The following is a 25,457-nucleotide window of genomic DNA, read 5'->3' on the forward strand; positions in this document are numbered from 1 at the left end:
CAAAGCCAGGAGCCAGGTGCTTCTCCTGGTCTCCCATGTGGGTGCAGGGCCCAAGCACTTGAGCCATCCTCCACTGCCTTCCTGGCTCACAGCAGAGAGCTGGACTGCGAGAGGAGCAACCAGGACAGAATCTGGTGCCCCAACGGGGACTAGAACCCAGGGTGCCAGCGCCGCAGGCGGAGGATTAGCCTAGTGAGCTGCGGCACCGGTTCCTTGCAGCAACAGGAAGGATTCTGTTGTGTCTCTTCCAGCCTCTGAGGAGGAGCCTCCCGTTGTCCACCTCCCAAAGCCACGTCTTGGAGAGATGACAGTAACAGACGCCACCCCCGACTCCCTGAGCCTGTCCTGGACGGTCCCCGAGGGCCACTTTGACCACTTCCTGGTCCAGTACAAGAACGGGGACGGGCAGCCCAAGGCGGTACGGGTGCCGGGGCACGAGGACGCCGTCACCATCTCGGGCCTGGAGCCGGACCACAAGTACAAGATGAACCTGTATGGCTTCCACGGGGGCCAGCGTGTGGGGCCCGTGTCTGCTGTCGGGGTGACGGGTGAGTGGATGCTGGGAGTGGACGGGGGTTAGTCTGGAGGAGGTTCGGCCTCTTGCTGTTTGCCGACAGCTCAGCTATTGGCTGAGCGAGGAACAGTGCTTGGGCCTGGGTGGTGACCACGGCCCTGCTGTGGCCCTGGCTCCTTTGTGCTTTCCTGTGTGGTTCAGCTCTGTCCCTTCCTGGACAGGGAGGGGTTTTGGGGAGCACTGCTGGGCTGGTGAGCTAGAGCGGGAGTGTGTCTGTTAGCTGTCAGCCAAGCTGGACCCCAACCCAAGGACGGGCTGCTCAGAAGTGACCTCAGGACCCCAGTCGTGGCCTTAGATCCCTCTCCTTGTCCCCAAGATTCAAGGACTTGTCCCAGGAGCCCTGTCTCACCTCCCTGTCTCCCCTTCTCAGCTACAGAAGAAGAAACCCCCGCCCCCACAGAGGTGGACGAGACCCCCAGCCCCACAGAGCCCAGCACGGAGGCCCCAGAGCCCCCCGAGGAGCCCCTCCTGGGGGAGCTGACGGTGACAGCATCGTCCCCGGACTCGCTGGGCCTCTCCTGGACCGTCCCCCAGGGCCACTTCGACTCCTTCAGCGTCCAGTACAAGGACAGGGACGGGCGGCCCCAGGTGGTGCGGGTGCCGGGGCATGAGGACGCCGTCACCATCTTGGGCCTGGAGCCGGGGCGCAAGTACAGGATGAACTTGTACGGCCTGCACGGGGGCCAGCGCGTGGGGCCCGTGTCTGCTGTTGGTTTAACAGGTGAGTGTGCGTGGGCGCCGGGCTCTGCCCCAGCTGGGGCTCACTTTCCTTTCCTGTCAGTATTCAGATGTCTTCATCCGCTTTCGCTGAGACCGAGCCTCCGAGCTCCTGAAAATGCTGCTGTCCGGTATTCACTCTACACCTTTGGTGTCTCCCCAGCCCACTTACCCCTTACACCTGGGCTCTGGGGTCCCTGATGAGGCAGCGCACCAGGGGAACAACACAGACCCAGTACCCATGGGGATGATCAAAGCCTCAGCCACTCAAGCTGTGTGACCTGCAGCGAGTCACTTACCCTCTCTGGGCCTCCCCACACCTGTCTTAAAGACAGTTGCCTAAGTGTGCCTGGGCTCACACACAGCTTCCCTCTCTGAGGAAGGTAGGTAGTTTGTGAAAAGTGTACGTGTTCCCCAAACACCCAAACTGATACCTTTATTAAAAAAAAAAAGATTTATTTATTTATTTATTTATTTGAAAGACAGAGTTACAGAGAGAGGTAGAGACAGAGAGAGAGGCCTTCCATCCACTGGTTCGCTCCCCAAATTGGCCACAATGGCTGGAGCTGCGCTGATCTGAAGCCAGGAGCCCGGAGCTTCTTCCAGGTCTCCCATGCAGGTGCATGGGCCCAAGCACTTGGGCCATCCTCCACTGCTATCCCAGGCCACAGCAAAGAGCTGGATCGGAAGTGGAGCAACTGGGACTTGAACCAGCGCCCATGTGAGATGCTGGCACCACAGGTGGAGGCTTAACCTACTATGCCACAGTGCTGGCCCTAATATATCTATGTTAAAATAATGCCAAATCCTGTTGCTTTGGACTGTTCGTTTAATAGTTAACCTTGGTCCTATGCACAACCTAACAAGGTGTTTTACTTTGATTGATTACTCGGGATTCAGCTTTGTGATGCTTTTGATGAGTTTTTGTAGCTGTCACGCCCTAGAGGCCTAAGGCTTAGTCCCAAACAGAAACAGAAATGTAGGCATTCTTTTTTTTTTTTTTTTTTTTTTGACAGGCAGAGTGGACAGTGAGAGAGAGACAGAGAGAAAGGTCTTCCTTTGCCGTTGGTTCACCCTCCAATGGCCGCCGCGGCCGGCGCACCAGGAGCCAGGTGCTTTTCCTGGTCTCCCATGGGGTGCAGGGCCCAAGCACCTGGGCCATCCTCCACTGCACTCCCTGGCCACAGCAGAGGGCTGGCCTGGAAGAGGGGCAACCGGGACAGAATCCGGCGCCCCGACCGGGACTAGAACCCGGTGTGCCGGCGCCGCTAGGCGGAGGATTAGCCTAGTGAGCCGCAGCGCCGGCAGAAATGTAGGCATTCTACAATTCACCCATCCAAGCAGAATAAAACCCTCTGAGGAGCACAAAGACCAGAGGAATCAGTGACAGCAAAGCGCATGATTTCACAAAGGTCAAAAGAGCTGGCAACACTAGGGGCGGGCAGAGCTGCGAGAACAGCTGACGGTCCCAGACCCCCGATTGCAAGAATGTCTGCGCGCGGTCTCAGCACACAGGGCCTCAGCTGTGAAATCTGAATTGGTTTCTAAAAACGCCCAGGGAAGGCACCGGTGAAGTGGGTTCCCGTCCCCAGTGACTTGCCTCCCGGTGGACCTCACCGCCGTGTGGGTGGGGTTGCGGGCAAGTCCCTGTGTAAATCCACCCAGCAGCAGCTGAGGGCTCAGTGCCCATGCACACCAGGCCTCGTGCAGTCCCACCTCCCGTCCAGCGACACTCAACCCTGGGCCACTGGCATCCAGGCTGCCATGCACTGGTATGTCTAAAGAGAATCCAGAATCCCATGGCTGGAAGGAAGCTGACAGGCACGCCCACCTGTCTCTGTCTCCTGATACAGCCGCAGCCCCAACAGAACCTGCCCCCACAACCCCCGAGCCCCCCACCAAGCCGCGCCTGGGGCAGCTGGCCGTGACAGACGCCACCCCCGACTCCCTGAGCCTGTCCTGGACGGTCCCCGAGGGCCACTTTGACCACTTCCTGGTCCAGTACAAGAACGGGGACGGGCAGCCCAAGGCGGTGCGGGTGCCGGGGCACGAGGACGCCGTCACCATCTCGGGCCTGGAGCCGGACCACAAGTACAAGATGAACCTGTATGGCTTCCACGGGGGCCAGCGTGTGGGGCCCGTGTCTGCTGTCGGGGTGACGGGTGAGTGGATGCTGGGAGCCCCGGTGGGCCATGGGGAGGCTTGGTCTCTTGCTATTTGCTGTCAGCTGAGCGGAGAACCTTGCTGGGGCCTGGGTGGTGACCACGGCCCTGCTGTGCCTGTGGCCCTGGCCCATTTGTGCCTTCCTGTGTGGTTCAGCTCTGTCCCCTCCTGGACAGGGAGGGGCTGTGCTGCCCCAGATTCCCCACAACTGACGTTGGACTTGGGTGTGTCTGCTAGCTGTCAGCCAAGCTGGACCCCAACCCAAGGACAGGCTGCTCAGAAGTGACCTCAGGACCCCAGTCGTGGCCATAGATCCCCCTCCTTGTCCCCAAGATTCAAGGACGTGTCCCAGGAGCCCTGCCTCACCTCCCTGTCTCCCCTTCTCAGCTGCAGAAGAAGAGACCCCCGCCCCCACAGAGGTGGACGAGACCCCCAGCCCCACAGAGCCCAGCACGGAGGCCCCAGAGCCCCCCGAGGAGCCCCTCCTGGGGGAGCTGACGGTGACAGCATCGTCCCCGGACTCGCTGGGCCTCTCCTGGACCGTCCCCCAGGGCCACTTCGACTCCTTCAGCATCCAGTACAAGGACAGGGACGGGCGGCCCCAGGTGGTGCGAGTCGGGGGTGAGGAGAGCGAGGTGACTGTGTGGGGCCTGGAGCCGGGACGCAAGTACAAGATGCACCTGTATGGCTTCCACGGGGGCCAGCGCGTGGGCCCCGTGTCCACCGTGGGCGTGACCGGTGAGTAGGGCTCCAGGCCTTCTGGGGCGGCTCCCTTTCCCCCTTGTGTGCCTGGTTGACAGCTGTTCTCTCTCACCAGCTCCTATAGGTCTGGGCCTTGGCTCCTGTCCCCTGCTCCTCCTTCATGGCCTCCCACCACGGCCCAGGCCTAGTGGTTTGTCCTTTGCCTTCCCGCAGCCTCACTGTGTGCTCTGCTGTTGTCTCCTTCTGATGGTCAGCTCCTAGCCACCTCCGAGGTGAAATATCCAGGCACAGCCAAGCCTGCCCTACAAGAATTTTCCTTTTCTTCCATCTTAATCGCATAAGTCTTTGTTCCGGCCACATACAGACACGCACACAGAAGAAACAACCCTACATCAAACCACATTGTGATGACTAAATAATTTAGGCAACATTTATAAAATGAGCTATTATGCCACCATTGAAGTATTTTAACTTCAGACAATGACTTTGCAATGTTACATTGAAAAAAATAACAGAGCCCAGAATTTTCATAAGGGTGCTAATCACAACCATTTGACAATAACAGGCATGACAAGCAGGCTGGGAAGAAACACACCCCGCGGGTTCGTGCTTTGTTAAACAGAATAGAATGTTCCAGCACAGTGATTTCCCCTCTTTTATTCTGCTCTGCTTCGTCCACATTGTCTTAAGCGGCAAGGGTTTCTTTGATAATTAGGAAAAAATATAATGTCTTCTGTTCCTTACTCTCCATCTATTTTCTCCCTTGTCACACTTGCAACTTAACTTCACCTCCAAATACGAGAAAGTCAAAATGCCTAGTCCACAAGTCGCGGGGGGAGAGATCACGAGGCGGATTCAATTCCAGCAGCGTGGCTGGGCTGCCTTTTCCGCGTCATCCCCAGGCAGGGTCTTGTGCCTGGTTGAGCATTTCTCACGGGCTTCTGCAGGCCGAGGAGAATGTGCCCCGCGAGAGCTGGGCTGGCCTCGCACCCACACTCCCCGCCCCAGCAGAGACGGCTCCCACACCGACTCCCTCCCTCCGTCACTGCACTTCTGTGGGTGGGCCCAGCAGACCCCTGTGTTTTGGGGAACAGAGAGGATAGGAGACTGGCTGGAAGGGTTCACAGCCCGGGGTGAGCTGTCGCTTCACAGCCATTGCCAGGTTGGCTCTTCGGACCCCTGGCCGGCAGAGTGCCTGGAAGGGGCTGTGACCCTTGCCCTTCCTGCTCCACTGCCCACCCCTTGCACACTCAATTGTTAATTTCTTCAAAATTGATTTGAGAGACAGAAAAGGGGACAGACAGGCAAACAGAGAGCACACCCATCTACCGGCTCACTCCCCCAGAGGCCTGCGATGGCCAGAGGTGAGAGCCAGGAACTCGATCCAGGCCTCCCGTGTGGGTGGACGGGGCCCAGTCCCTGGAGGCTGGCGCCTGCACCCCGGGCTCAGCACCAGCAGGAAGCTGGAGTCCGAAGCCCGAGCAGGCGCTGAGCTGACTCTGCAGTGGGCACCTTAACCGGCATCTTAAACACTAAGCCAAACTCCATGCTGATTAACTTTTATAGTCCACAGTTTCCTGTTAAAGCCACATTTCTCTAGTGAGAATAGAGCAACATTATGGAAAGTTTGAAAAATACACAAAAAAATTCCTCACCCCACCCTGTGACCTAATAAACGCCCCTCACAGCAGTAGGCGTAGCATGTTCACTTTGAATATCTACCTGCAGCTCCTGCTCTGGTCTCCGGGCCTTCGTGTAATGCTTGGCGCCCGCTCTCGTAGGACAGTTGCGCCATGATCGTTCACCTTGTGGCTACACAAGCTGACTCATCATCGTCTTCCTGGTCATTTGATGGTTGGTGGCGAAAACGCTGTGGCAAAATGCCTCGCTTTCCACGGGTCGTTTGGGTTCCTGACACATTTTGCTGTCAGGAATAATCCCTTAATGAGTTCTTCCATGCTATAACTTTTTCCTGCTCTTAATAATTTTCTTAGGATAGGCGCCCAGAAGTGGGATTACTGGATCAGAGGAAATGAGCACATTATTTGGGCTCCGACACGTATGTCCCAGTTGCCTGCTGAGGTTTGCAGGAGTGCAGTGCCTCCAGGGCGACGGGACAGGGGCTGCCAGCCCTCTCTCGTCTGTGCATGACCCGGGGTTACTCCTAACGGCCACTCGAGCCCCTAAGCCCACACTGGAGGAGTACACTTGCTGGATGCATGTCACTGTCTCCCTGCCAACCGCATCAGCCAAGCTGGTGTCCCCCGTCTCTTCTCTCAGCCATGCAGGAGGTGGTGGATGAGACCCCCAGCCCCACAGAGCCCAGCACGGAGGCCCCAGAGCCCCCCGAGGAGCCCCTCCTGGGGGAGCTGACGGTGACAGCATCGTCCCCGGACTCGCTGGGCCTCTCCTGGACCGTCCCCCAGGGCCACTTCGACTCCTTCAGCGTCCAGTACAAGGACAGGGACGGGCGGCCCCAAGTGGTGCGAGTCGGGGGCGAGGAGAGCGAGGTGACCGTGTGGGGCCTGGAGCCGGGGCGCAAGTACAAGATGCACCTGTATGGCCTGCACGAGGGCCGGCGCGTGGGTCCTGTGTCCACCGTGGGCGTGACCGGTGAGTGGCTGTGGCGTGGGGTAGGAATGGCGTAGACGGGGAAGTCAGGCCTTGGCAAGTTGTTCCTTCTCCATCAACATCGTGAAAGGAGAAGTGCTCTAGCAGCGGTGCTGGCTTGGCAAAGCCGATGCCTGAGGATCTGTTGAAAGGGAGGCTCGCATCCAGCAGGTTTGGGCCAGAGCCCGACACTCTGCTTTTCCAACGAGCGCCACGTGATGTGGCTGCTGCTGGCTCATGCAGCAACCTTTGAGTGAGTGGTGAAGCTGAAGGGAGAGGAACCCCCCTACCAGGTGTCTCCCCAGTGCTGTCCACGGGGAGGTCTCCAGAGTGGGGTTGCAGCCGTAATTGGTAAAGACGCAGCCATCACTCAGGTTACTGGATGGATCGTTTTTGGTTATTTCTGTGGTTTGGAAAGCGTTCAAGTCTGCCTACACAACCCAACACAGCTACAGGCAGGCCGGGTCTGTCTCCATCCATCACGGTGACAGGTGGCCCTGACCGATGTTTCTGTTCCATGAAATTGCCTGAGCTCACCAGGCCACACCAAGACCACGCTGTGCTGTGCCAGGCCAGCTCCGGCAGCCAGGGCCTTGCAGAGAGGACTGGGCAGGTTCCCCCATCTCAGGGCTGCTGTCCCGTTCCCCGGGCAGAAGCTGGGAGAGCAATGCCCACAAGTTCACATGTTGATGCATAATCCAGCATGGGCCAGGCAGAAACCAAGCAAGTAAGAGAGTGGGAGAGGATGAGCGGTCTGGGGACCAGGCCAGGGTGGGGGAGGGATGTCCTAGCCAGGCTGCCCAAGGAAGGGCCCCTGACAGAGTCTCCAATGTGAGCAGTGGCCCCATCAGAGGCACCTGCACAGAGCTCAGCCCTGCCCTGGAGGCTGTATGGAGAGCAGGAGGGAGGGAGCCTGCAGGGAGAGGCCATGGGGCTGCAGGGCTGGGAGGGAGGCCCAGGACTGGGAAGGAGTGTGGGACCTGCTCTGAGTGGGCGGCTGGGGAGGGCCGGGTCCACATACTGCCTGCCTTGGAGACTGAGGTAGGAGCTGAGGCCAGGAGCCCTCACGTGAGTGCTGGGTGTGGGCCAGTGCAGGGCAGTCAGGATGAGGGCCTAGGAAGGGTGACAGGGAAGGGGTGGAGGGAGGTGTGTGGGAGCACAGGGCCGTGGCATTCTGCCCAGCTTGCTGTCCCATGATGCACCAGTCTGCTGAGAGCCTGATTGTCTCCATGTCCAGCTCCGGAGGCTGAAGCTGTGACCATTCAGGCCCCTCCCACCACCACCCCTGAGCCCCCCACCAAGCCGCGCCTGGGGCAGCTGGCCGTGACAGACGCCACCCCCGACTCCCTGAGCCTGTCCTGGACGGTCCCCGAGGGCCACTTTGACCACTTCCTGGTCCAGTACAAGAACGGGGACGGGCAGCCCAAGGCAGTGCGGGTGCCGGGGCACGAGGACGCCGTCACTATCTCGGGCCTGGAGCCGGACCACAAGTACAAGATGAACCTGTATGGCTTCCACGGGGGCCAGCGTGTGGGGCCCGTGTCTGCTGTCGGGGTGACGGGTGAGTGGATGCTGGGAGCCTCGGGGGACCTTGGGGAGTTTCTGCCTCTTGCTGCTTGCTGATGGCTGAGCGGGGAACGGTGCTGGGGACTGGGCGGTGATCACGGCCCATTTGTGCCTTCCTGTGGGTTCAGCTCTGCCCCCTCCTGGGCAGGGAGGGGTTGTGGGGAGAACTGCTGTGCTGGTGGCTGCCCCGGGTTCCCCACGGGTGACCTGGAGCAGGAGTGTGTCTGTTAGCTGTCAGTCGAGTTGGATTCCAGCCCCAAGGACAGGCTGCTCGGAAGTGACCTCAGGACCCCAGTCGTGGCCATAGATCCCCCTCCTTGTCCCCAAGACTCCAGGACGTGTCCCAGGAGCCCTGCCTCACCTCCTGTCTCCCCTTCTCAGCTGCAGAGGAAGAGACCCCCGCCCCCACAGAGGTGGACGAGACCCCCAGCCCCACAGAGCCCAGCACGGAGGCCCCAGAGCCCCCCGAGGAGCCCCTCCTGGGGGAGCTGACGGTGACAGCATCGTCCCCGGACTCGCTGGGCCTCTCCTGGACCGTCCCCCAGGGCCACTTCGACTCCTTCAGCGTCCAGTACAAGGACAGGGACGGGCGGCCCCAAGTGGTGCGAGTCGGGGGCGAGGAGAGCGAGGTGACCGTGTGGGGCCTGGAGCCGGGGCGCAAGTACAAGATGAACCTGTATGGCTTCCACGGGGGCCAGCGTGTGGGGCCCGTGTCTGCTGTCGGGGTGACAGGTGAGTGGATGCTGGGAGCCCCGGTGGCCATGGGGAGGCTTGGCCTCTTGCTATTTGCTGATGGCTGAGCAGGGAATGGTGCTGGGGACTGGGTAGTGACCAAGGCCCTGCTGTGCCTGTGGCCCTGGCCCTGTTATGCCTTCCTGTGGGTTCAGCTCTGCCCCCTCCTGGGCAGGGAAGGGCTGTGCTGCCCCAGATTCCCCACAACTGACCATGGACTTGGGCGTGTCTGTTAGCTGTCAGCCAAGCTGGATTCCAGCCCCAAGGACAGGCTGCTCAGAAGTGACCTCAGGACCCCAGTCGTGGCCATAGATCCCCCTCCTTGTCCCCAAGACTCCAGGACGTGTCCCAGGAGCCCTGCCTCACCTCCCTGTCTCCCCTTCTCAGCTGCAGAAGAAGAGACCCCCGCCCCCACAGAGGTGGATGAGACCCCCAGCCCCACAGAGCCCAGCACGGAGGCCCCAGAGCCCCCCGAGGAGCCCCTTCTTGGGGAGCTGACGGTGACAGCATCGTCCCCGGACTCGCTGGGCCTCTCCTGGACCGTCCCCCAGGGCCACTTCGACTCCTTCAGCGTCCAGTACAAGGACAGGGACGGGCGGCCCCAAGTGGTGCGAGTCGGGGGCGAGGAGAGCGAGGTGACCGTGTGGGGCCTGGAGCCGGGACGCAAGTACAAGATGCACCTGTATGGCCTGCACGAGGGCCGGCGCGTGGGCCCCGTGTCCACCGTGGGCGTGACTGGTGAGTGGCTGTGAGGGTAGAGCAGGGTGGGGAAGACAGTCCTCGACGGTTCGGGTTCCTCTACCTTCATGAAAGCATCAGTACTGTCAACATCATGGCCACTTCTGCAAGGCCGGGTTCTGTGGTTTTTGTTAGAAGGCACACGTGGCCTGTGCAGCTCTGCTCCGGGACCTGCATGTAAGCAAGATTCTCTCGCTGCCATCCCTGCTCCTCATGCCACACTCTCTGGATTTTTCATGTGGTAAAGCGTGGGTGATAACATTTACCACTTCTAAGTGTATAGTGAGTGGCTGTGTGCCGGGGGTACTGACGAGCGTGGGGTTGGGGGGGAGCTGGAAGGAAGAGGTAACCTGCATTGTCTGTGAGCATTTTGAAGCCCCCTCCTCCACCATCATCCTTGTCCACAGCTCCTGGTCTTTCCAAATTGAAATTTTATAACAATTAATCAATAACTCGTTTTCCCTCCGCCTCGCCCCCTGGCAGCCACCGTTCTGCTTTCTCTGTAAGTTCTCGACATCCAGTGGAAAGCAGCACTGGTTCTTCCTGTGTCTCACTTCCGGCAGTCTATGGAGGGTCTGGCAGGTGCAGCCGAGCTGTGGCATCTGTCAGCAGTGCAGTCCTCCCCGAGGCTGGGTGACCGTCCCTCCGACACATGCACTGGCTCCGCTTTTCCCTTTAATCAATAGTGGTCACTTGGGTTGCTGGTAGCTTCCAGCTGCCCCGGTGCTTGTGTACAAACCGAAGACTGTATTTGCATAGGGTAGCTCCGCCCACAGTGGATGCAGAGCTGTTAACATGACCTCACTGAGGTCAGGGTTGCAGGCAGGGATCCTGTGCTGATGTTGCCGTCCCAGTGGGGGAAGTTCTTGACCTACAGGGACTCATGACAGTAGGCAGGCGGCCTGTGAGACGGCAGATACAGCCACGGAGATGAACTTGTGACAGCAAAGCTGGGGACCAGGCAAGGACAGAGGATGGATGCTCCAAGCAGCCTAGTCAATGGCGCCCAAAGGAGAGCTGAGACCGAGGTTGGGCAGAGTTAGCTTGGGTACAGCTTTAGAAAGAAGCCGATGTGTCAGACCAGTGTCCCCTGTGCAAGCGTGGGAGGCAGGAAACAGTGTGGCCCCTGAGGGGGTCTCCAGTGTGAGCAGTGGCCCCATCAGAGGCACCTGCACAGAGCTCAGCCCTGCCCTGGAGGCTGTATGGAGAGCAGGAGGGAGGGAGCCTGCAGGGAGAGGCCATGGGGCTGCAGGGCTGGGAGGGAGGCCCAGGACTGGGAGGACGAATAGGACCCGCTCTGAGTGGGGCCATTGGGGAGGGCCGGGTCCACATACTGCCTGCCTTGGAGACTGAGGTAGGAGCTGGAAGCCAGGAGCCCTCACGTGAGTGCTGGGTGTGGGCCAGTGCAGGGCAGTCAGGATGAGGGCCTAGGAAGGGTGACAGGGAAGGGGTGGAGGGAGGTGTGTGGGAGCACAGGGCCGTGGCATTCTGCCCAGCTTGCTGTCCCATGATGCACCAGTCTGCTGAGAGCCTGATTGTCTCCATGTCCAGCTCCGGAGGCTGAAGCTGTGACCATTCAGGCCCCTCCCACCACCACCCCTGAGCCCCCCACCAAGCCGCGCCTGGGGCAGCTGGCCGTGACAGACGCCACCCCCGACTCCCTGAGCCTGTCCTGGACGGTCCCCGAGGGCCACTTTGACCACTTCCTGGTCCAGTACAAGAACGGGGATGGGCAGCCCAAGGCAGTGCGGGTGCCGGGGCACGAGGACGCCGTCACCATCTCGGGCCTGGAGCCGGACCACAAGTACAAGATGAACCTGTATGGCTTCCACGGGGGCCAGCGTGTGGGGCCCGTGTCTGCTGTCGGGGTGACAGGTGAGTGGATGCTGGGAGCCCCGGTGGCCATGGGGAGGCTTGGCCTCTTGCTATTTGCTGATGGCTGAGCGGGGAACGGTGCTGGGGACTGGGTGGTGACCAAGGCCCTGCTGTGCCTGTGGCCCTGGCCCTATTATGCCTTCCTGTGGGTTCAGCTCTGCCCCCTCCTGGGCAGGGAAGGGCTGTGCTGCCCCAGATTCCCCACAACTGACCTTGGACTTGGGTGTGTCTGTTAGCTGTCAGCCAAGCTGGATTCCAGCCCCAAGGACAGGCTGCTCAGAAGTGACCTCAGGACCCCAGCCGTGGCCATAGATCCCCCTCCTTGTCCCCAAGACTCCAGGACTTGTCCCAGGAGCCCTGCCTCACCTCCTGTCTCCCCTTCTCAGCTGCAGAAGAAGAAACCCCCGCCCCCACAGAGGTGGATGAGACCCCCAGCCCCACAGAGCCCAGCACGGAGGCCCCAGAGCCCCCCGAGGAGCCCCTCCTGGGGGAGCTGACGGTGACAGCATCGTCCCCGGACTCGCTGGGCCTCTCCTGGACCGTCCCCCAGGGCCACTTCGACTCCTTCAGCGTCCAGTACAAGGACAGGGACGGGCGGCCCCAAGTGGTGCGAGTCGGGGGTGAGGAGAGCGAGGTGACCGTGTGGGGCCTGGAGCCGGGGCGCAAGTACAAGATGCACCTGTACGGCCTGCACGAGGGCCGGCGTGTGGGGCCCGTGTCTGCCATCGGGGTGACAGGTGAGTGGACGCTGGGAGCCCCGGGGGCACCTTGAGGAGTTTCTGCCTCTTGCTATTTGCTGATGGCTGAGCAGGGAACGGTGCTGGGGACTGGGTGGTGACCACGGCCCTGCTGTGGCTGTGGCCCTGGCCCTGTTATGCCTTCCTGTGGGTTCAGCTCTGCCCCCTCCTGGGCATGAGGAGTTGTGGGGAGCACTGCTGTGCTGGTGGCTACCCCGGGTTCCCCACGGGTGACCTGGAGCAGGAGTGTGTCTGTTAGCTGTCAGTCGAGCTGGATTCCAGCCCCAAGGACAGGCTGCCTGGAAGTGACCTCAGGACCCCAGTCGTGGCCGTGGCTCCCTCTCCTTGTCCCCAAGACTCCAGGACTTGTCCCAGGAGCCCTGCCTCACCTCCCTGTCTCCCCTTCTCAGCTGCAGAAGAAGAAACCCCCGCCCCCACAGAGGTGGATGAGACCCCCAGCCCCACAGAGCCCAGCACGGAGGCCCCAGAGCCCCCCGAGGAGCCCCTCCTGGGGGAGCTGACGGTGACAGCATCGTCCCCGGACTCGCTGGGCCTCTCCTGGACCGTCCCCCAGGGCCACTTCGACTCCTTCAGCGTCCAGTACAAGGACAGGGACGGGCGGCCCCAAGTGGTGCGAGTCGGGGGTGAGGAGAGCGAGGTGACCGTGTGGGGCCTGGAGGCGGGACGCAAGTACAAGATGCACCTGTACGGCCTGCACGAGGGCCGGCGCGTGGGCCCCGTGTCCACCGTGGGCATGACCGGTGAGTGAGGGGCGACATCTGACCCCTGGTTTCCTCCTGTTGCTCACTGCTTCTTCCCTGACAGCGGCTCTTGCATTCCTCTCTTTTCTCTAATGCTGCTAAGGATCCTGCCTCATGCTTTCCCTGGCTGTGCATGAAGGGGGACTCCGCTGGAACCCTGCTCTCACCCTGGTCTTGCTCTGTTGCTCCTTCCTTACGTTCTGTGCTTCTGTTCTGGAAGATTTTGGGAACTCAGCAGATTCAGGAGGGCATGGCTCCCTGGGGCTGAGTCTGCCTCCAAAAGTCCTGCCCGGCGTCACAGGCGTTTCCTAACCCCTCTGTGCCTCGATCCCTACAAGATCGGTGCTAGTCATAAGGGCACCTGCTTCTCTCCCCAGCGCGTGGCCAGCTGCAGCACTTTAGCAAAGGCTGCTGGGAAATGTTGGGTGCACAGCCTGGGGAAGGCACTCCCTCTGGTGGCAGGTTCCAGACCGGTTCACCTCCTCTGCTGTGTTCCAGCCCCCTTGCCCACACAGCCTCCCTTGGAGCCCCGCCTGGGGGAGCTGTCTGTGGGAACAGTGAGCTCAGATGCCGTGCACCTCTCCTGGACGGTGGCCCAGGGTCCCTTCGACTCCTTCCTGGTCCAATACAAGGATGCACAGGGACAGCCGCAGTCAGTGCCAGCAAGCAGAGACCTCCGTGAGGTCACTGTCTCGGGGCTGGAGCCGGCCCGCAAGTACAAGTTCCTTCTGTTTGGACTCCAAGATGGGAAACGCCATGGCCCAGTGTCTGTGGATGCAAAAACTGGTGAGTGAGGGCTGGAGGCTACCCTTTGCCCCCTGGTGGCGTCAGTTGGAATTGCATGTTCCTGGGCCCCAGGCTCCCACATCGGTTTATTGGAGTCCAGTGAAATCCAGCCCTGAGCACTCCTTTCCCCCTCATTCTCATCCTGCTCCCTTCCTCTCCCTTCATCCCAGGGGGCACTTGCTTTCTTGCCCGGCTCCTCTTTTTCCCTGCCCCAGCCCCCCTCTCGGCTCCCAGAGCCACAGCCCAGGGAGGCAGCTGGGCAGCCTCCATGGCTGTCATGGTCTCTGTTACCCTCCACGCCCCTCCCTCTCTTTTCAGCCGCAGATACGAAGCCCTCTCCCCGCCTGGGGGAGCTGACCGTGACAGACACAACTGCTGACTCTGTGCACCTCTCCTGGACGGTCCCCGAGGGTGAATTCGACTCCTTTGTGGTCCAGCACAAGGACAGAGCTGGCCAGCTGCAAATGGTGCCCGTGGCTGCAGACCAGCGCGAACTCACCGTCCACGGCCTGGAGCCCAGTAGGAAGTACAGGTTCCTGCTCTATGGCCTGGCGGGCAGGAAGCGGCTGGGCCCCCTCTCTGCCGACGGCACCACGGGTGAGCGGGGTGCTGCCCCCATGGCCGCCCCATGAAATGGCTCCTGCCTTCAGCCCTAGCATACAACCATAACAGCAAAAGCACAGGGCAGGCCCAGGCGCCACATCTCGTGTGCTCCCTGAGGTCACAGGCAGCAAAGGGCACACCCATCCCTGCCTCGCTCCCCAAGCTGCCTCTCCCCGGCCCAGCAGGGGCAAACACCACCCGCTGGCACTCAGCAAGGGTGCCCATCCACCTCGGAGGCAAGAGATGGAAAATAAGGGGAGGCTTGGCTGCAGAAAGACTGGAAAAATCCACTGTCATTGTCGTGCCCATGACTCAGCCCCCTGGAGGAAGGGGTGGGGTGGGTCACTGACCCTCGCCCGCTCCCCAGACCATGAGTCACCTTGGCCAGAGGACAAAGCAGCCAGCCAGTGGGGGCCCGTAATTGTTCCCCAAAGCCCCACTGTGGGGACCGGATCCCCCACTTCTGCACATACCCAACCTGGGCCGGGCCCTTCAGTTGCTTGCCCCTGGCTTCTCTCCAACCTTGCCCTGGGGCAGCAGGTGGAGGGGGTGGTCTGTGATGATGGCCCAGGGAGTGGGGGGGTGCTGTCATGGCCGGCACTGGGAGCCCGTGAGCTGCCAGCCCAGCTCTGTTTGTGGTGTCTCTGGGTCAGGGGCAGTGCAGGCCCCCTCTCCACCCTCAGGGGCGGGAGGGAGTTGGGCAGTGGCCTCCAGAGAGGAGACAAGGCTCTCACACCCCAGGGGTAGTCCTGCCTGTCTGTCTGTGCCACCCAGGGCCCTTCCCAGCCCCTGGCAGCTGGCTCGGTGCCCGCCTGAGAGCACCCCTACCCTCCCCGCAGCACCCCTGGAGGAGGAGCCGCAGCCCCCACCCCGCCTGGGCGAGCTGGCAGTGACGGACGAGAGCGTGGACTCCCTGCGCCTGGCGTGGACGGTGACCCAGGGCCGCTTTGATGCCTTCGTGATCCAGTACAGGGACGCAGACAGGCAGCCGCAGGCAGTGCCTGTGGCTGCGGACCAGCGGGAGGCCACCATAGAGGGCCTGGCGCCGGGCAGGAGATACAAGTTCCTCCTCTACGGGCTCCTCCGAGGGAAGCGCCTGGGCCCCATCTCAGCCCTGGGAGTGACAGGTGAGGCAAGCAGGCCGAAGAAGCAGGACTGGCAGGAGCGGGCAGCGGGGGCCAGGAGGAGGAGCTCACGGCCACGTCAGCCCTGGTTGATCCCGGACTAGGCTGGGCGAGGCCCCGTGGCCTCCTGGCCTTGGCTCTCTGCCCCGTCACCACGCACTGCTCAGCGTCTTAGCGCCTCCTCCCCACCCTGCTGGGGGTCCTTGCCCAAATCAGGGCAAATCTGCTCCTGTGGGTGATTCAGGGGTGCTCTCTCAAGCGGAAAATCACTGGGACGGGCAGTGGGCAGGGACACAGAGGCTGGAGAAATGGCTGCATTTATGCGATAGACTCCTCTCATCGAAGCTGCCAACAGCCCCCGAGGGCAGCCTGGCCAGAGCCCGGGACTGGGATGGTGCTGCCGTGTGGCCGGCCTGCCACACTCACCAGCCAGCACCCCCTCACCTCGGAGCCAGGGCCCCAAGCTCAGTGGCTGCTGAGGCCGTCAGCACAGGTGTCCCGGGGTGGGGGACAGGTGCAGGTGTCCAGGGTGGGCTGGAAGTCGGGGACCCTGGGGTCAGGGAAGGGAAAACAAGCCTGACCCAGATGTCACCCAGGAGCCCATGGAGGAGTAAGGGGCCACAGTAGCCTCTGGAGCAGGAGACAGGCCACAGTGTTGGAGCTCAGAGAGGCCCCAGGGAAGCAGGGGGAGTCAGTGCCAAAGCAGGATTGTGCTCAATTCTCGAGGAGGAAACTATTGGAAGGTCCTGGCTCCCTCCTCTCCACCTGACTGCCAAGAGGCCCTGGGTAGTCCCCGCCCCAGCCTTGGGCCAGCCCTAGGAGCCCCGGTTTCCCTCTTTGGGGAGTAAGATGGGACGGGGAAGGCCCCGTGACACCCCCAGCTCAGCTCCTTCCCTGGGCTTCTCCCACGCAGCCCCCGAGGAGGACACACCAGCCCCCGACGAGGACACACCGGCCCCCGACGAGGACACACCGGCCCCCGAGACCCCTGAGACCCCTGAGCACCGTGAAGAGCTCCGCCTGGGGGAGCTGGCGGTGACTGATACAGCCCCCGACTCCCTGCGCCTCTCGTGGAGTGTGGCCCAGGGCCCCTTCGACTCTTTCGTGGTCCAGTATCAGGACGCAGAGGGGCAGCCCCAGGCCTTGCTGGTGGACAGCGACCAGAACGAGGTCCTCATCACGGCCCTGGAGCCCAGCACCACCTACAAGTTCTTCCTCTACGGGCTCCATGAAGGGATGCGCCTGGGACCCCTCTCAGTGGAGGGCACCACAGGTGCGCGAGGCCTGGCCTCTTGTCTGCAGTCGGGAAGGAGGCCTGGGGGTGCCCAGAAGTGGTGATCATAGGAGGAGCATGAGGAGGAGGAAGGGGACCCACCTGAGGCTGCCATCGTCAGCCTGTGCTTGCACGTTAGCTCCGCCTTACAGATGGGGAAGGAGGGCCAGGGCAGGGTGACGGTCGGCTGGGCGAGACCTGCCCCTCAGTCTGCAAACCCTTCCCTCCCACCCTCTCTGTGCAGGGCCAGCTCCTGCTGGTCAGACCCCAGGGGTACTGGGGCCCCGTCTGTCCCAGTTGTCGGTGACCGATGTGACCACCAGTTCACTGCGGCTCAACTGGGAGGCCCCACTCGGGGCCTTTGACTCCTTCCTGCTCCGCTTCGGGGTCCCCTCGCCGAGCACCCTGGAGCCGCACCTGCGACCTCTGCTGCAGCGGGAGCTGATGGTGCCGGGCACGCGGCGCTCGGCCGTGCTCCGGGACCTGCGGCCCGGCACCCTGTACAGCCTAACGCTGTACGGGCTGCGGGGGCCGTACAAGGCCGACAGCATCCAGGGCACCGCCCGCACCCTCAGCCCAGGTGAGGACTGCCCCAAGCTAGGCACAGCGCCCCACAGTGGGGCCTTTGTACTCTGCACCACCTAGCGCCTCAGCCAGAGTAGGGGAGGGGTGGGGCTTGGAGGAATCTACAGGTGACTTCCTTTCCCAGGGCCTAGGGAAAGGGGGTGGGAGAGACCGGAGGGGTGTTGGCGCTGGACGGCAGCCCCGCCCCTGTTCCCCACCCTCATGCCTTGTCCCCGTCCCCAGTTCTGGAGAGCCCCCGTGACCTCCAATTCACTGACATCAGAGAGACCTCAGCCAAGGTCACCTGGTTGCCCCCGCCCTCTAGGGTGGACAGCTTCAAAGTTTCCTACCAGCTGGCGGACGGAGGTGACCCCCTTTTTTTGCCCCTCTCCTTGTTTGCTGTCGGTTCCCCTGCCCCCTGCGCTCTGCCCATCCTCCTGCTGCTCTGGGGTTCCCTGGGCAGCTTCCCAGCCCCCACTGTGTTTTCAGGGGAGCCACAGAGTGTGCAGGTGGACGGCCGGGCTGAGACCCATCAACTCCAGGGGCTGGCGCCAGGCACTCGCTACGAGGTGACCGTGGTATCCGTCCGCGGCTTCGAGGAGAGTGAGCCTCTCACAGGCTTCCTCACCACGGGTGAGATGGACTGGGGCCTGGGGCAGGAAGCAGGGGGCCCGAGAAAACGAGGGTGAACCGGGAGGCAGACAGGGAGGCGCTGGAGGCTCCTTCTGCAGACCAGAGGCCTGGCGGGGCTGGGAAGGCCAGGGGTGGGGAGAACAGCAGGGACCCCACTGAGTCCCCTACCCTCTTCCAGCTCCCGACGGCCCTACTCAGCTCCGTGCCCTGAACTTAACCGACGGATCTGCCCTGCTGCACTGGAAGCCCCCACAGGCCCCAGTGGACAAATACAACGTCCGGGTCACAGCGCCCGGGGGTGAGCAGGGTGGAGACTGTCAAGGACTTGCTCTGTGGGCGGGGTGGGAGTGGGAGGCACGGAGGGGGCGGAGCTGATGCCCACTCCCCTTGCAGCCCCGTCCCTCCAGGCTTCAGCCCCAGGCAGCGCTGTGGACTACCCACTGCAGGACCTCGAACTCCACATGAACTACACGGCCACCGTGCGTGGCCTGCGGGGCCCCAACTTCACCTCCCCGGCTAGCATTTCCTTCACCACAGGTGTGGCCCGGGAGGCCGTGCAGGACGGGGGAGGAGAGGTTTGAGGGGGCCAGGAAGGGCCTCAGAATCCAGCCTGTCTCGCCACCGTCCCCCACCAGGATTGAAGGCCCCCCAAGACCTGGAGGCCAAGGAGGTGACCCCTCGCACGGCCTTGCTCACTTGGACTGAACCCCAAGTCCCACCCACAGGCTACCTACTCAGCTTGGACACCCCTGGAGAACAGACCCAGGTGCCTCCGCCCCCACCCAGTGGCCAACTCTGCACCCTGAGCTAATTCCAGAGGTGCTGCTCTGGCTCCCCTGGGAGGGTCTCCACCTCCCGGCCCCCAACCCACCCCTTATCTGTGCCACAGGAGATCCTGCTCCCGGGAGGGGTCACCTCGCACCAGCTCCTCGGCCTGTTTCCTTCCACCCTGTACAACGTGCGGCTCCACGCCATGTGGGGCCAGAGCCTGACACCGCCCTTGTCCACCTCCTTCACCACCGGTACCGGGGCTGAGGCCCGAGCTCAGGGCTGGGTGGGCGGCGGGGCTCTTGGGCGTGGCTAGCGGACCAGCCCCCATGCTCCCTCCCCAGGCGGGCTTCGGATCCCCTTCCCCAGAGACTGCATCGAGGAGATGCAGAACGGCGTCGGCTCCTCAGGGACCACCACCATCTTCCTCAACGGCAACCGCGAGCGGCCCCTGGACGTGTTCTGCGACATGGAGACTGATGGCGGCGGCTGGCTGGTGGGTGGCGGCCGCGGGCTCCCCGTCTGTGCAGGGCCGTGGCTGCAGCTGCGCAGCCAGAGGCTCACAGCGCCCCCTACCTGCTTCCTAGGTGTTCCAGCGCCGCATGGACGGACAGACGGACTTCTGGAGGGACTGGGAAGACTACGCCCACGGTTTTGGGAACATCTCTGGGGAGTTCTGGCTGGGTCAGTGCCTCACAGGGTTGCGGGACTAGGGAGGGGATGGGGCTGTCCTGTGGCCCCCAGGACCCTGACAAGGACACAACCCCCCCGCCCGCTCTCAGGCAACGAGGCCCTGCACAGCCTGACGCAGGCGGGCGACTACTCCATGCGCGTGGACCTGCGGGCGGGGGATGAGGCCGTGTACGCGCAGTACGACTCCTTCCGCGTGGACTCGGCTGCCGAGCACTACCGCCTCCACCTGGAGGGCTACCGGGGCACTGCAGGTAAGGGCGGGCCCGGGGCCGCGCGGGCGGGCCCGACAGGCGAGGCCCTCACCGCACCTTCCCTCGCCCTGCGCAGGGGACTCCATGAGCTACCACAGCGGCAGCGTCTTTTCCGCCCGGGATCGAGACCCCAACAACTTGCTCATCTCCTGCGCTGTCTCCTACCGCGGGGCCTGGTGGTACCGGAACTGCCACTACGCCAACCTCAACGGGCTCTACGGGAGCATCGTGGACCACCAGGTGAGGGGGTAGGGTGGTTGGGGGGCCGCCGAGCGGCCTTGAGCCCTGTGATGTGACCGCACAGGCCTGCGCCCCAGCGTCGCCTGGGAATGGGTTAATAATGCCGCCCCAGCTGGGTTCCCGTGAGCAGAGGGTTTATTGGATGGGCAGGGCCCGCGCAGGATCCAGCCTCAGTCCTTTGCGGTGGGGGTTACAGGGGCGGGGGGTCGGCTGCTTTCCTATGGGGCGGGCTCGGGCAGCGGTGAGGCCCAGCTTTGACCTCCGCACCCGGGACCACCCTCTTCCAGGGAGTGAGCTGGTACCACTGGAAGGGCTTCGACTTCTCGGTGCCCTTCACGGAAATGAAGCTGAGACCAAGAAGCTACCGGTCGCCAGCAGAGGGCGGCTGAGCCGCGGCCCGCCTCTCGCACCCCGGTGTGACGGCCGAGCACTGAGGGGTCGCGCGCGAGAGAGGAGGAGCCGGGGCTGCCCGGAAAAACCTTCTCTGCCCGCGATCTCACAGCACCATGTTTACAGGGGGGAGGGGAGGGTTTGTACAGGAGCAATAAAGGAGAAACTGAGGCACGCGGCTGGCACTGGTCCTACCCGGTCACTGACCCTGGCCCAGGCTCGCGGCACCCGGGCCACGGGGCTGCAGCTGCACCTGAAAAGGCTGCATCAGGAGGTTGACGCCGCTGCAGGACAGCGGCTGCAGAGAGGGCAGGGCGCCCGCGGGCGGCAGCAGCGTGAAGGCCTGGAGCAGCCGCGCCAGCACCACGAAGAGCTCCAGGCGCGCCAGCGGTTCTCCCAGGCACAAGCGCGCCCCGCAGCCGAAAGCCAGCAGCCTGGGGCTCTTGCCTGGCTCCAGGAAGCGGTCTGTGGGGCAATGGACAGAAAGGGCAGGGGTTGGGTGTGCAGCAGCCGTGGGGCCCACCTCCGAGCCCAGGCACCCAGCCGCCCTTGCGTACCCGGGGAGAACTTGTGGGGCTGCTCCCAGACAGTCTCGTCGAGCTGGGCGCCCTGGAGGTTGGGGATGATGACCGTGCCCTCAGGGATGTCGTAGCCCGAGATGCTGCAGGAGGACGGAGTCAGAGGCTGGCCCGGATGAGCTGGGCGTTCCTCACCGGGCCCTGAGCCTCGGGGGTCACCTGCTGGGCCGTGTAGTGCGGTGCGGCAAGGCCAAGGGCACCACGGGCCTCAGGCGCAGCACCTCCGCAATGGTGGCATTGAGCAAGGGCAGCCGCGCCCGTTCCTTGTAGGAGACCCGGGAGCCCGCAGCATCGGGGCCCAGCTCGAGGTCCAGCTCCTCCTGCAGCCGCCGTTGAATCTGGAAATGGGGACAAGGCTGGAGTCCAGTGGCCAGGCCCTGCCCCAGCCACCCCCGGCCCCAGCCCGGCCTTCATGCTGACTGCAGGAAGGCGGCCCCTAGACAGGCTTCCAGGAAGGAGCCTTTGGCCTGGCCCCAGGGTGCACCTCAGGGTGGTGAAGCAAGAACGCCACAGCCCAGGAGAGGGTGATGGCCGTGGTCTCGGTGCCGCCAATGAAAAGGTCCACCACGGCCATGTGCACGTGACCTTCCACGAGCTGTCCGGGGCCCTGCTCCTCTCTCTGCCGGCCCACCCCGTGGAGCATGTAGTCCATCATGTCCCTGCACCGGCCGGCCTCCAGGCTCTCCTGTGGGGGCAGCGGGAGAGAGGTATGGGGGGGATGCCCCGCAAGCAGGCGACGCCGGAGCCCCGCCCCTGCCCCAGCAGCGCCCACCTTGTGCCGTCTCAGCTGCCGCTCCACGATGCGGTCCCTGTGCTCTAAGACCTGCTTCAGCCTCCACACGCCTGGGTTGGGGAAGAACTGGGGCGGGGCCACCGAGAGTATGGCTGCCGGGGGTGGGGCCCCTTCCTCCAGCCCCTCCCCTCCTCCCAGGGCTCACCTCCTCACCCTGAGAAAGGGAACCATGTCCAACATTTGGACGGACCAGTGGCCCCAGGCCTTCAGCAAGTCCTGGACGTTGTTGTAAACGGTCCACACCAAGGTGTCCTCCTGACAGGGAATGAGGGGACCCTTTCAGGTCGGGCCCGAGGGGGGAGGGGAGGGGCCGAGGGGCGGAGCCCGAGGGGTGACCTTGTCTCCGAAGGTGAGGGAACAGATGATGCTGCAGGTGAGGAAAGAGAATTCTTCCTGGATGGCCACGGGGGCGCCGGCCTGGGCTCTCAGGCGCTGTGGAGGAGCAGGTGCTAAGCAGGCCGGGGGCGGGGCGCCGCCGGGGGGCGGGGCCTACGGCGCCCTGGAGCCCCGCCTCACCTCGCAGAACTCTTGGGCTAGCTGCTCCACCAGCGGCTCCATGGAGTCGTGGATGCCCAGCAGCAGGGCCGAGCGCGCCAGTTTCTTGTGGGCTTTCCAGAGCAGGGAGTAGTCCCCTAGCGACAGGTCCGGGTAGTGCTCACATATCAGCTTGTCTGTGGACGGATGTGGGGGCGGCCAGTGGGAGGTGCCCAAGGCAGCCAAGGGCCTGACCACCTGCCGCCCCCAGCCCCTTATTCTGCCCCCAAGAAACGCATGCAGCCCTTACAGCTCGGCGCAGGGGGTCTGCCGGCAAAGTCCACCCACTTTTTGATCATGGCTTCCTCAATGGTCCTCTTACTGTTCAACACCACCACATCTGGGGAAGAGCCAGAGTGGTGTTAGCAGCGAGAGGACTCTGCTGGCCCTCCCAGGGCGGGCCTGGGGAGGGAAGGGGCTCTCACCTTGCAGCCCGAAGCGGAGCCTATAGATTGGCCCGAATTTCTGAGCTAGGCCAAGTAGATAGATGGGGAGGTTGGGTTGCAGCAGGTGCAGGAAACCTGGGACAAGAGGTGGGAGGTGGAGGCTCCTGAGCTTCCACTGGCCCCACAGCAGGCGGGCAGCAGCCAGCAGGGCCAGCAGCAGCAGCAACCCAAGGAGCAGCATGGCTGGGGAGCCACGCAGAGGCCGTGGCACAGCCACTTATAACTCCTGGGCCCTGGCCGTTCCTCCTCTTGCCTGGGCTTCACCCCTGCCCTCCAGTCCCTTGTCATTGTCCCGCCCACAGAGTGGCAATTTCCTGGAATGGTGCCAGTTTCATTGGCCTTGGACAGTCCCCATTTCAAAGCGTGGACCATCCATCAAGAAGAAAAGGGAAAGGCGACCCTGACCTTTCTTGTGCCGCCAGCATTAACTTTCCAGCTCCATGTTGGCCACGGGGGCCAGCGCGTCCACCTGCCAGCCCGGGCCGTCTCCCTCTCCCACCGCACCCCGAAATTGCTCGCATGAGGCTCGGTGGTCCCTGTCGGACGTGCCCTCCGGGAGTGCCTGAAGAGCACACAAGATGGAAGGGATCTGTCCGGGGTTTTCATTTGCTTGCTTTTTACTTGAGGGGCAGAGAGAAAAAGAGCCCTTCTGCTGATTTGCTCTGCAAATGCCACAACAGCTGGGGCTGGTGGGGCGAGAGCCTGCGTCCGAGAACATAGTACAGGTTTCCTAGCTGAGCCGTCACCTGCTGCCTCTCAGAGTCCGCGTGAGCAGGGAGCTGTGATCAGGAAGTGCAGCCAGGCGTCAAACCCCAACACTCCAATATGGCACACGGGTGGGTGTCAGCCACTAGACCAAATGCCTGCCTGTTTGCTTTGTTGCATTTTCTTAAACTTACGGATTGGTCTTGCTTGCCTGTCATTCCAGGGAAAATATGAATAGTGCCCTTTTTCATTCTGCAAAGTGTCCCAAAAACAAAGTATTACATGGTGCCCCATTTTGGGGCACTGGCCACCCAGCACAACACTGTTCTAAGTGCTTTGCCTGTATTCACTCAACCCTTCCAAGCTGCACTGTGTATGCAACACTAGTACTGTCCCCATTTAGTGGATGGGGACCATGAGGTGAGGGGCGAGTGACTGGCCCAAGAGCACAGCTAGGAAGGGGCAGAGCCAGGATTCATTTCTCCCGATCTGGCTGTAGAATCTGAACCTTTAATCACCAGGAACACCTTTGCTTGCAAGGAAGAGACCTGAGCTGGCTTAAGATGCAAACAGGGGCATCTCACAGAACCAACGAACAGGAAAGAAGGTGGGCAGGGGTGGGGAAAGTCGGGGTTAGGGAACAGAAAAGGCCCAGAGATGGGCGTGTCCCCACCCTCGCTCCTCTCTGTCCCGGCAGTGAAGTTTCTGGGTCCCAGGGGCAGGTGGAATGGAACAGGGCTGCCTTCAGAGCCAGGGTCCGCGGTGGTCAGTCCAGCCTGGGACAGGTGGCTTCCTGGCACAACTGCACGTCCCCATCAATTCCAAAACCAGCAGGAAGGGGCTCGATAGCCACAGTTGGATGGGGATCGAACCCTGTGCAGGTAGCCAGAGGGGTGAGGTCCCACTGGACCAACTGCCTGCCAGGCCCTCGGGGGAAAGGAGGCAGTGGAGGGGCTTGGAGAGAGAGGGCTGGCAGGGCTCAGGGGCTGCCTGGAAGAGGCGTGAGCTTAGGTCCACAGTGCCTCCCAACTCCTGGCCGTGTACAGACTCCTTCCCCCTTGGAACTCAACCCAGAGCACAGGCTGTGCTGCTGGAGAGCCCGAGTTGAGACCCTGGCCGTGCCACCCACTTGCTTGATGAGTTAGTCCCTGGGCGCCCTGGTGGAAGAGGCTCAGGCTTGGCCTGGATCCCTGCCTACAACCAAGAGGGAGAGGTGGGTAGGATTGCTAGGACTGTCACCTCCAGGCCACGTCTCATCACAACTGCAGCTGGGCCTTGGGGAAGTGGGTTTCTGCCACCACCGTATGGAGAAAGGGCTGATGGGCAACCACAAGGCCACGTAAGCAAGATGTCACCTCTTCCAGGAAGCCTTCTCTGATGTCTCTGGCCCTTGCCCCAACAAGGCTAGAGACCCACAGGACCATGTAAGCTCCCTGCTATCTCATCGCTCACAGAAGGTGGAAACTGCCTGTCCTCTGTCTGCCTCCTCCAGTGATGAGCTCCTGCACCGAGTAGCTGTATCTCAGGTCCAGAGATGGTCTGAAGATCGAATGCCATGCAATTCCAAACACTTGTATGTTCTTGTGTTTTATTTTTATCTATTTGAAAGGCAGAGTGACACTGAGAGAGTTTCTGTCGTCTGGTTCACTTCCCAAACACCACGATAGCTATGGCTGGGTCAGGCCAACGCCAGAGCAAAGAACCCTATCTAGGTCTCCCACATGGGTGGCGGGGACCCAAGTAGCTGAGCCATCGCCTGCTACCTTCCAGGGTGTACATTAGCAAGAAGCTGGCTGGGAAGCAGCAGTAGGACTCGATCCCAAGCACTCAAAAATGGGGTGGAAGCACCCCAAGTTGCAGCCTACCTGGTGCTCCCACCCCAGATCTCAGGTTTCTTGGAT

General features: G+C 62.3%; 2 protein-coding genes across 10 annotated transcripts in view; one reads left to right on the forward strand and one right to left on the reverse strand.

The window, feature by feature from the left end:
- TNXB (tenascin XB) overlaps window positions 1-20,674 on the forward strand; it is a 59,090-nt gene extending 38,416 nt beyond the window's left edge. For 2 of the 9 annotated variants that reach the window (XM_089334222.1, XM_089334225.1), the window contains 27 exons: window positions 252-548; window positions 945-1,295; window positions 3,145-3,453; window positions 3,842-4,192; window positions 6,437-6,769; window positions 8,004-8,327; window positions 8,714-9,064; window positions 9,452-9,802; window positions 11,354-11,677; window positions 12,064-12,414; window positions 12,825-13,175; window positions 13,674-13,961; window positions 14,280-14,558; window positions 15,404-15,691; window positions 16,602-16,961; window positions 17,206-17,541; window positions 17,769-17,891; window positions 18,015-18,158; window positions 18,337-18,456; window positions 18,552-18,695; window positions 18,794-18,924; window positions 19,048-19,180; window positions 19,271-19,422; window positions 19,514-19,610; window positions 19,709-19,870; window positions 19,947-20,110; window positions 20,398-20,674. In XM_089334222.1, the coding sequence (XP_089190348.1) occupies window positions 252-548; window positions 945-1,295; window positions 3,145-3,453; window positions 3,842-4,192; window positions 6,437-6,769; window positions 8,004-8,327; window positions 8,714-9,064; window positions 9,452-9,802; window positions 11,354-11,677; window positions 12,064-12,414; window positions 12,825-13,175; window positions 13,674-13,961; window positions 14,280-14,558; window positions 15,404-15,691; window positions 16,602-16,961; window positions 17,206-17,541; window positions 17,769-17,891; window positions 18,015-18,158; window positions 18,337-18,456; window positions 18,552-18,695; window positions 18,794-18,924; window positions 19,048-19,180; window positions 19,271-19,422; window positions 19,514-19,610; window positions 19,709-19,870; window positions 19,947-20,110; window positions 20,398-20,499 (6,716 nt within the window). In that variant the 3' untranslated portion in view covers window positions 20,500-20,674. The remainder of the gene's footprint in view (window positions 1-251; window positions 549-944; window positions 1,296-3,144; window positions 3,454-3,841; window positions 4,193-6,436; window positions 6,770-8,003; window positions 8,328-8,713; window positions 9,065-9,451; window positions 9,803-11,353; window positions 11,678-12,063; window positions 12,415-12,824; window positions 13,176-13,673; window positions 13,962-14,279; window positions 14,559-15,403; window positions 15,692-16,601; window positions 16,962-17,205; window positions 17,542-17,768; window positions 17,892-18,014; window positions 18,159-18,336; window positions 18,457-18,551; window positions 18,696-18,793; window positions 18,925-19,047; window positions 19,181-19,270; window positions 19,423-19,513; window positions 19,611-19,708; window positions 19,871-19,946; window positions 20,111-20,397) is intronic. The other 7 variants (XM_089334226.1, XM_089334229.1, XM_089334223.1 and 4 more) reach the window with 6 other exon arrangements.
- On the reverse strand, window positions 20,228-23,065 carry CYP21A2 (cytochrome P450 family 21 subfamily A member 2). The gene is made up of 10 exons (XM_089334237.1): window positions 22,831-23,065; window positions 22,656-22,745; window positions 22,388-22,542; window positions 22,208-22,303; window positions 22,025-22,126; window positions 21,851-21,937; window positions 21,563-21,763; window positions 21,238-21,416; window positions 21,058-21,161; window positions 20,228-20,965 (listed from the first exon to the last, which is right to left on the reverse strand). The coding sequence occupies exons 1-10, from the start codon at window positions 23,030-23,032 to the stop codon at window positions 20,700-20,702; spliced, it is 1,482 nt and encodes a 493-aa protein (XP_089190363.1). The 5' UTR covers window positions 23,033-23,065; the 3' UTR covers window positions 20,228-20,699.
- Window positions 23,066-25,457: the final 2,392 nt, after the last annotated feature.

The sequence above is a fragment of the Oryctolagus cuniculus genome, chromosome 5, assembly GCF_051225735.1.
Source record: "Oryctolagus cuniculus isolate XC-2025 breed Fujian yellow rabbit chromosome 5, ASM5122573v1, whole genome shotgun sequence".
Taxonomy (NCBI): domain Eukaryota; kingdom Metazoa; phylum Chordata; class Mammalia; order Lagomorpha; family Leporidae; genus Oryctolagus; species Oryctolagus cuniculus.

Excerpts from the sequence above, each read along its gene's own strand:
- CYP21A2 (XM_089334237.1), bottom strand. The coding sequence starts at position 23,032 with ATGCTGCTCCTTGGGTTGCTGCTGCTGCTGGCCCTGCTGGCTGCTGCC. Across the intron at positions 22,543-22,655 it reads CAGACCCCCTGCGCCGAGCT|ACAAGCTGATATGTGAGCAC; the intron begins GTAAGGGCTGCA and ends ATCCGTCCACAG. Across the intron at positions 21,417-21,562 it reads TCTTGCTTCACCACCCTGAG|ATTCAACGGCGGCTGCAGGA; the intron begins GTGCACCCTGGG and ends CCCCATTTCCAG.